Source organism: Prenolepis imparis, unplaced genomic scaffold (genome assembly GCF_030444845.1).
Source record: "Prenolepis imparis isolate NDT839.2.m4 unplaced genomic scaffold, iyPreImpa1.0 SCAF_335, whole genome shotgun sequence".
NCBI classification, from domain to species: Eukaryota; Metazoa; Arthropoda; class Insecta; order Hymenoptera; family Formicidae; genus Prenolepis; species Prenolepis imparis.
The window spans coordinates 26,274-35,260 of NW_028141493.1; the positions used below are offsets into that span (position 1 = coordinate 26,274).

Consider the following 8,987-nt stretch of genomic DNA (forward strand, 5'->3'; position numbering starts at 1 on the left):
TCGGTAAAAAATATAGAAATGGTTCGAATCCGTGATATGGTTCATATCTGAACTACTCGGATGAGAACCGAGTTGAGAATCAAACCGATGAGTCAGACAAGGACCAACAATCCATCGCTCTGGCTTTGTCTCACCAACGATGAGCGTCTCGTGGACTCGTGCGGCGGCAGGCACGAGATTTCGCCTCTCGCGCGTAGCGTTCCACGTAATTCGAGGACAAAATTTTATGACGTTAAACTTTGGGCAATATATAAAAAATTAAATATATTAAATGTAAGGTGTAAGATCAGATTATAAGTTGAATAAAAATTATATCCAGTTTTTTGAGTACATTAAAAAAATTGTTTTTTGAAAGTGTATATTAAAAAAAATTGTTGAATTAATTTTGTTTTAGATGAATAAATATTCTAATTTGCATAAATAATAAAAAAAAAGTGCGAGTGACGGGAATTGAACCCCACTCATAGTACGTACACTTAAGTCCGTGGTTATCACGTTACTGATTGTGAGTCGGGTTCGATTCCCGTCACTCGCACTTTTTTTTATTATTTATGCAAATTAGAATATTTATTCATGTAAAACAAATTTAATTCAACAATTTTTTAATTTGCACTTTCAATAAAGCGTTTTATTATTTGTTTCATTTTGTATTAAATATAATGTGTAAAATCAGATTATAAGTTGAATAAAAATTATATCCAGTTTTTTGAGTACATTAATAAAATTGTTTTTTGAAAATGTATATTAAAAAAAATTGTTGAATTAATTTTGTTTTACATGAATAAATATTCTAATTTGCATAAATAATAAAAAAAAATGCGAGTGACGGGAATCGAACCTGACTCACAATCAGTAACGTGATAACCACGGACTTAAGTGTACGTACTACGAGTGGGGTTCAATTCCCGTCACTCGCACTTTTTTTTTATTATTTATGCAAATTAGAATATTTATTCATCTAAAACAAAATTAATTCAACAATTTTTTTTAATATACACTTTCAAAAAACAATTTTTTTAATGTACTCAAAAAACTGGATATAATTTTTATTCAACTTATAATCTGATTTTACACCTTATATTTAATATATTTAATTTTTTATATATTGCCCAAAGTTTAACGTCATAAAGTTTTGTCCTCGAATTACGTGGAACGCTACGCGCGAGAGGCGAAATCTCGTGCCTGCCGCCGCACGAGTCCACGAGACGCTCATCGTTGGTGAGACAAAGCCAGAGCGATGGATTGTTGGTCCTTGTCTGACTCGGTTTGGTTCTCAACTCGGTTCTTATCCGAGTAGTTCAGATATGAACCATATCACGGATTCGAACCATTTCTATGTTTTTTACCGAGCGTAACGACGTAGTTCATGTCCACTTTGTCAGGGGGCGCATCAGTACACGCGTCCGCTAGATCGCGGTGGCCGCTCTCAGGTTTCTCTCTGATTTGTGTAATTCTCCTCCAACCGCGTTTTTCAAACTACCAGATTTAGTAGGAGCACAGTATAACTACATAGGGCGTTTTCCATTTGGTGACACAAGTCGACACAAGCATCATTCTATCTTTGTTCTCATAGAATGTAGAACAAAGATAGAATGATGCTTGTGTCGACTTGTGTCGCTAAATGGAAAACGCACATACAGTAGTGACAGTAGCTGTCGGCTCCTTTGATGTAGCCGTGAGTCGATCACGTGACGGTCAGCCATGTTGTAAGCTTTACGGGCGCTTCATTTGAACATTAAGAATCGCGATAACGTCTTACGCAAAGTCTTTTTTAATGAGATAAAGATAATAATGCAAATTATTTTCTGTTTTTAATGTTAGTATATTTTAAAAATGTATTAATAAAATTATAAAACAGTATATAAAACGTGATTGTTGAAAGTTAGCAATTTATTGATAATATAGAAAATATTTTGAGATCAGAAAACATTGAAATAAATAACAATTATTATTTTTTCATTATTATCATATATATATACACATATATAAAATGAAGATTTATCAGGAATCCAGAATCATATATTACAAATTGATCTCATTGTGTAGCAGCAGTTTTGTTTTTGTAAACGATGAAATATCTTTGGAGATGCCAAGATATTTCAGTGCAATTCTGAAATATTAAATAATATTAAAATATAGGCTGTTGCAAATAGTGTTAGTAATTGATACCAGTTAAACCCCACAAACAAGGAAAAATTAAAAAGTACAGAAAAAAGTAAGAAATGAAATTCAATAAACACAGTTGAAGTAAAAACATATGAATATATGGGAGTATTATAAAGCATCATAAGTTGTTAAAGGTTGCAATAATAAAAAAAGAATAAATATTAGTATTATATATATATATATATATATATATATATATTATAAAAACATAAATGTTAAAAAGAATACATGTTATAGAAAATATAACAAAAACATAACATTTATTATAATGAAAATATTAAATTTAAAACGAATAAATGAAATAAATATTAAGACATTTAATTGTGGCGCAAAATTATCATTTTTTTGTGACCTCCTTGTGATTTAAATTCTCGGTTTATAAACTTCAAAGTATAAAATAATCTGACTCTGCAATATAATTTAATTAAATATTGTAATGGAAATTGTGAACAAGGATGACTAAACTTAATACTACTGCAAATAGATATTAATTTATAAATAATTTTTGGTTGTAACATTAACTCTTGAATATTCTTGAAGAAACAAGATTCTAATTGTTTTATATATTCAATAAACTCATTGTTAGGCATTAACAAACTGCCATAGATATTTTCTTCAATAGAGTAATATGTTCGAAAAAAACAATAATATGACGTGCTGTCTAAATCAATATATTGCTTTGCAAACGTTAAACATACATCACAAGAATGTTTGTCAAGGCATTTACGTATAAGATAACCACAAATGTATCGAAAGGCATTTTGTTCTGTCACATCCATAATACGATGATAATCATGATTGTCTAGTTTAATAGAATTTTCTTTTTGCGTTTCATGTTGTATAATAGAATTTTTGTGTGTGTAGTTTTTTAATGCAGTTAATATCTTATCATAGTTCTCAGCACAATTCCCACTTGCTGAATTACAATAGTTTTTTGCAAAAACTTTTCTAAATGTAAAATAAAATTGTATTGGCGTTGGATTATAAGTGTTACCGTTTAAAGACCTTATTACTCCAAATAAATTTTCTAATGGATCTTGATTAAATCTCCGCATAAGTAAGAATTTAATATCTGAAGAATTATTTTTCAAATAAGACCATAAATGAAGCAAACTGTTAATATTGTGAATCCATTTATCAAAAGCTTTTATTTTATTAGTAATATTTTGATTTTTTTTATTATATATTTTTATGTTAGATAAATACGTTCTTATTGATAATAGAAAAGTTTCTTCAGACTTTGTACCAGCAAAAGCTCTTTTATATAGTTTTTTACTATTAACATTAGATGAATTAAATATATCAAATAAATTATCCATGGTTTCAATAAATTCGGATGTAGCAAGTGCCTCAGTTGGTAAAAGATCTAGCGTTACAAGTGTTTTTAAAGCGGAAGCAACAGATGCACTTAAAACTTGGACGGCATACTTAACTTTCATGCGTTCAAAATTAGTAGGCCGAATATGAGAATTAGTGAGTTTTGGTGCTAATCGATTTTCTTTTTTACTATCTATTGTGTATAATTGTTTTATGTAAGTCCAAGATATTTCTTTGCCATTTGCATATATAACGTTATTGTAAACATTATTTCTACAAGCTTTTATTACATGTGGAGGATCAAAAAAATAAGCAACTTGTTCATTGTTTATAATAAAATATGGAGAATTTGTAGTGACGTTGAACAACTTTGCCATTTGTATGAAGTTACTACCCATGTCTGTAACTAGTGCAATCACTTTCAACCCAATGCCTTGCAATTTAATAATTGTCTCACTGATTACATTTTTAAGCTGAATAGATGAAAATGTAGAGTGTAAGAAATAATAACCTAAAGGTTGCTTCCATGATGTACACATGCCTCTAATCATTAATACTGCAACATTACATGCAGGAGAGAAAGACTTGCCATTTCCGATATCTTCAAAACCTATTACTTCATCATTACTAATATTATAAAATAAATTTGCTTTTAACGAAGCTTCATCAACACACAAAATGCAATATTTATCGGAGGAATTTTCAAATGTATTTATTTTGTTTCGCAACGCATTAAATAAAAAATCATGCATGCCTGATAAAATTTTTAAATTAGTTATCATGCGTAGTAAGGTTCGTTTAGTTGGTAAGTAAAATGTTTTGCTCAACAATTCATAACATTTTGCATTGTTAAAATATATACCCAAACAAAATTCTTTAAATTCTACAGTATATTTTCTACCTTTTTTCTTTTGCTGATGTAGACGAACTTGAGTTTTAACAAATTCTGCAAGAGGTGCTGGCAGAAAGTGATCTGTTGAATTTAAGTACTGTTCCATGCACTCTTGAGTCTCAATCTTATTCTTCGTATTTATTTTATTCGTATTTATTTTCTTCTGTAATCTGTAAATTTTATTTTGTAGCAATGCAATTCTTTTCTTACATTTTATTAATTTTTTCTTAGGTGAATTTCTTGACAGAGTTGAATCTGTTTGTGTCTCTTTACTCTCTGTAAAAATAGATAATTTTTCATTTCTAAAGAAATATAAAATTATATGTAGGTTCATACCGCCACAATATTGTGATATCGCCATGACAGTCCGCCATGTTCTTAGCCTTACAGCTAACGCATGCGTAAAAGAAAATTTACTCGCTGATTTTCTAGCACTGTCACTACTGTATGTAGTTATACTGTGGTAGGAGTCCTACTGACTTGGCAACACTGCTTATTTACATCACTGATAAGAGACAATCGAGATTTATCGAACGTAGAAAAAATGCACTATTTGAAGACGTGCGTTACTGGAGAGGCAGCTCGTTTAGTTTGCAATTTACCTGTTTCCGGTGACAATTTCGCAATTGCTTGGACCTTGCTAGTTTCCAGGTATGAAAATAAACGATTCCTAATAACTGCGCAATTAGATAGGATGACAAATTTGAAACCACTAAAGACGAAATCCGCTCAAGGCTTAAGAGCTCTCCTAACTACGATATCTGAATCTATGGGGGCAATACGTGCTTTAGGATGCGCTGTGTATCATTGGGATCCGCTATTATTACATCTTCTCGTGAGATTACTAGATCCTGAAACTCGTGAGGCATGGGAGGTAAAACTTGGGTCATCTTCAACCTATCCGACTTACACCCAGTTTGAGGAGTTTCTTGTTGGAAGAACAAGGGCCATGGAAAATTTAAACTTACATGCCACGACTTCTGGATTTCATAAAGAATATTTTGTTAGCTCTTCAAGTAAACCACGCACTAAGATTGCTGCTCATATTGCTACCTCCTCTAATTCAGGAAATTTTACATGCCCACTGTGCGAATCATCGCATTACCTTGCAAAATGCAAACGCTACCAGTCAAAGACGCTCCAACAACGAAGGGACTTCATCTCTAAACAACGACGGTGCTTCAACTGCCTCGGTCCCCATGTTGCTAGTAAGTGCAACTCCACCAAATATTGTCTAAAGTGTGGAAAGAAGCACCACACTTCGATCCATGACGCCAACAGCACGTATTCTTCTAAACATACTACTGATGCGCAAACGAGGAACGAAACTGCGCATTCTTCAGAGCTAGCTCAACCTTCTGCAAAGTGACAACTAAAGGTATGTGCTCATCAAACCGGGCAATCGTTTTCGTCTCGCAAACTTACATTGCTTGCGACGAGTAGAGCCTTATTAGAAAAGAAGAACGGTGAGATTCATACAGTACGTTTATTGATCGATCAAGGATCAGAGTTGTCATTCATCTCGCAAGATTTGGTGCAACGTGCACAGCTCAAACGTTCTGCAGCATCAATAGAATTGGTGGCACATACTCAGGCCGTACCAAAGGAATTGTCTCAATACAATTACACTCTATCCATGATCCAGAATCAAAATGCACAATTGATGCTTATGTCCCACCGCGTTTAACAACGAAGTTACCTCCTTACGACAGTGCCTCTTATTCCTGGCCTCACATCACCGGACTTCAGTTAGCCGATCCTGATTACGCTTCCTCTGGACTCATTCACATCATTATCGGCTCTGATAATTATGGATCAGTGATTCTGCCGGGCTTAATTCGCGGCGAACCATCTTCACCTGTCGCGCAACAGACTATTTTTGGATGGGTTCTCTCCGGAACGATCTCGAAGGATGACATTATCTTAAAGCACAGGTTCATCATTGTACACTCGATCATGAGTTGCAAGAGCTTATTTCCAGATTTTGGATACAAGAGGAACTTCCGTATCAAAGACCTTCAAACTAAACAAGGATGAAGAAGAGTGTGAACAACATTTTCTATTTACTCATTCGAGAGATGCAACGGGAAGATATATTGTTCGTCTTCCTATAAGATTAGAACCTACAATCTTAGGAGATTCGAAACCGAGAGCACTTAATTGTGGAAATAGATTATCAAAAAAATTCTCATAAAATCCTTAGTACCAGCAGCTCTACAGTGACTTCATTGAGGAATACAAGAAACTGGGTCACATGGTAGCGGCTAACCCTTCAGACAACCAAACCTCCCCCGCATATTATTTACCTCATCATGGCGTGATTAGAGAAAGCAGCCGCACTACCAAGCTAAGGCCGAAATCACACGGTGCGTAATAAGACTGCGGAATAGAGAGTGCGTCATTGAAGCAACCAATCAGCGCTATTCCGCATCCTGCGGAATAGAGAGTATCATTGCGTCCTGATTGGTTGCTTCAATGACGCACTCTCTATTCCGCAGTCCTATTACGCACCGTGTGATTTCTACCTAAGAGTTGTATTTAACGGATCTAGCCACACTAGCAGTGGACTCTCTCTTAACGACATTCTGCACGCAGGCGCTAAGCTTCAGACGGATATATCAGAAATTCTCCTCTGGACTCGTACACACCGAATCCTATTTTCCACAGATGTAGAGAAAATGTTTCGACAGATTGCTGTTCATCAGGATGACTGGGACTTGCAGAGGATATTATGGAGCGGACATGACGGCCGACCTGTTGCCTACCGGCTTACGACCGTGACCTACGGTCTTAATTGCGCTTCGTTTCTCGCACTGCGCACGTTACAGCAACTGGTGAATGATGAAGGTCATCGATTTCCCAAGGCAGTTGTTCCCTTAACAAAGGGTAGATATGTCGACGACAGACATCTTTGGAGGAGCAGATTCTATATCAGAAGCGAAAGAAATTGTGCAACAAGTTATACAACTCTGCGAAGCTGGCAGATTTCCGTTACAAAAATGGAGCAGCAATTGTTCTGAAGTCATGTCTACCACCGGTAACAAATCGTTATCTGCTGTTGAGATCGAGCTTACACTCTGCAAAATCTTGGGTCTTATTTGGAAACCAGAATCCAATACACTTCATTTCTTAGCAACTGCTGCACAAACTTCTAACGTTCCTACACTAACGAAGAGAGTGATATCGTCTGAAATAGCGAAACTGTATGATCCGCTGGGATTAATCTCATCAATTCTCGTACGAGCTAAAATCATTCTTCAGGAACTCTGATTAACAAAAATGGATTGGGACGATCAACTTCCACCAGAACTACAACTGCGTTGGACGAACTTCCGACAACAGCTGCAACAATTCAATCAAATATCAATATCAAGGTGGTTTGGCAACGTTTATTCCGAAAATTCGGTTGAGATACACGGATTTTCGGACGCCTCGCAATTAGCGATGGCAGCGGCGATTTATGTGAGAGTTCCTGATGTTAATGGCAGATTTTCATCGCGATTGGTGTGTTCAAAAACAAAGATTGCACCAATCAAACGACTCTCCATCCCCCGCCTCGAGCTTACTGCCGCTCTGCTCCTGGCTACGTTACGAGCACTCGAGCTAACAGACGCACCAGTGATTTGTTGGACCGATTCTTCCGTGACACTCACTTGGATTACCGCTCATCCAGCTCGCTGGAAGGACTTTGTCCATAACCGCGTATCCGCTATCCATGACCTTCTGCCGAATGGAAAGTGGCGCTTTGTACCTGATAAAGAAAACCCGGCGGATTGCGCATCTCGAGGCCTATCACCAGACCAGTTGGCTTGTCATGAATTATGGTGGACAGGACCCAGCTGGCTATCAGACTCTCAATCATCCTGGCCTTCATTTAGAGTTGAGCCTACGCAGGACAAAGACTTAGAAGTACGTCCAGGAAGTGTTATCGCTCAATAAGGTTCCTACTGGGAGTTACTAGATAAATACTCTTCTTTCACAAGGCTAATACGCATTATCACACTCTGTCGCAGGTTTATTTTATGTCTACGAAAGATACCACGATCATCTCCACTAGAACATCCATTGACACCAATGGAAAACGAGCAGAGTCGCAAGTTTTGGTTGAAAACGGTACAACAAGCATGGTTTACCTATGAGATAGGTATCATTTCTAGGAAAGAACAATTGCCAAAGTCCAATCCCTTAATGCGACTTGCTCCATTTCTGGACCAAGAGGGTTTGCTACGAGTTGGTGGGCGACTACATAATGCCCAAATCGATACGGAATCAAAACATCCATACATCTTGTCAAGAAAATCACCCCTCAGCAGGCTGATTATAGAAGATGCTCATAAGAGAATGCTCCATGGGGGCACGCAAGTTACTCTAACTTTCATACGAAGATCGTATTGGATAGTCGGCGGAAGAGCGCCTGTGAGATCACACATTCTGAAATGCGGACGGTGTGCTCGGTTTCGAGGAATCCGAGCTCAGCAATTGATGGGCCAATTACCAACGTCTCGATTAGCTCCCGCCAGACCTTTTTACAACACACCTTGATTATGCCGGACCAGTAGCCTTAAAGACTTGGAGAGGGCGGATGGCACGAACCTACAAAGGCTACCTGGCT

General features: G+C 36.4%; 2 protein-coding genes across 2 annotated transcripts; both read left to right on the forward strand.

Moving 5' to 3' along the window:
• Positions 1–60: 60 nt before the first annotated feature.
• On the forward strand, positions 61–7,645 carry LOC145948330 (uncharacterized). Its single transcript, XM_083058034.1, has 6 exons — positions 61–170; positions 4,808–5,740; positions 5,878–6,319; positions 6,579–6,741; positions 6,971–7,222; positions 7,281–7,645. The coding sequence occupies exons 1-6, from the start codon at positions 61–63 to the stop codon at positions 7,643–7,645; spliced, it is 2,265 nt and encodes a 754-aa protein (XP_082914160.1).
• Positions 7,646–7,654: 9 nt separating this feature from the next.
• Positions 7,655–8,917, forward strand: LOC145948331 (uncharacterized). Its single transcript, XM_083058035.1, has 2 exons — positions 7,655–8,284; positions 8,411–8,917. The coding sequence occupies exons 1-2, from the start codon at positions 7,655–7,657 to the stop codon at positions 8,915–8,917; spliced, it is 1,137 nt and encodes a 378-aa protein (XP_082914161.1).
• The last annotated feature ends 70 nt before the right edge of the window (positions 8,918–8,987 follow it).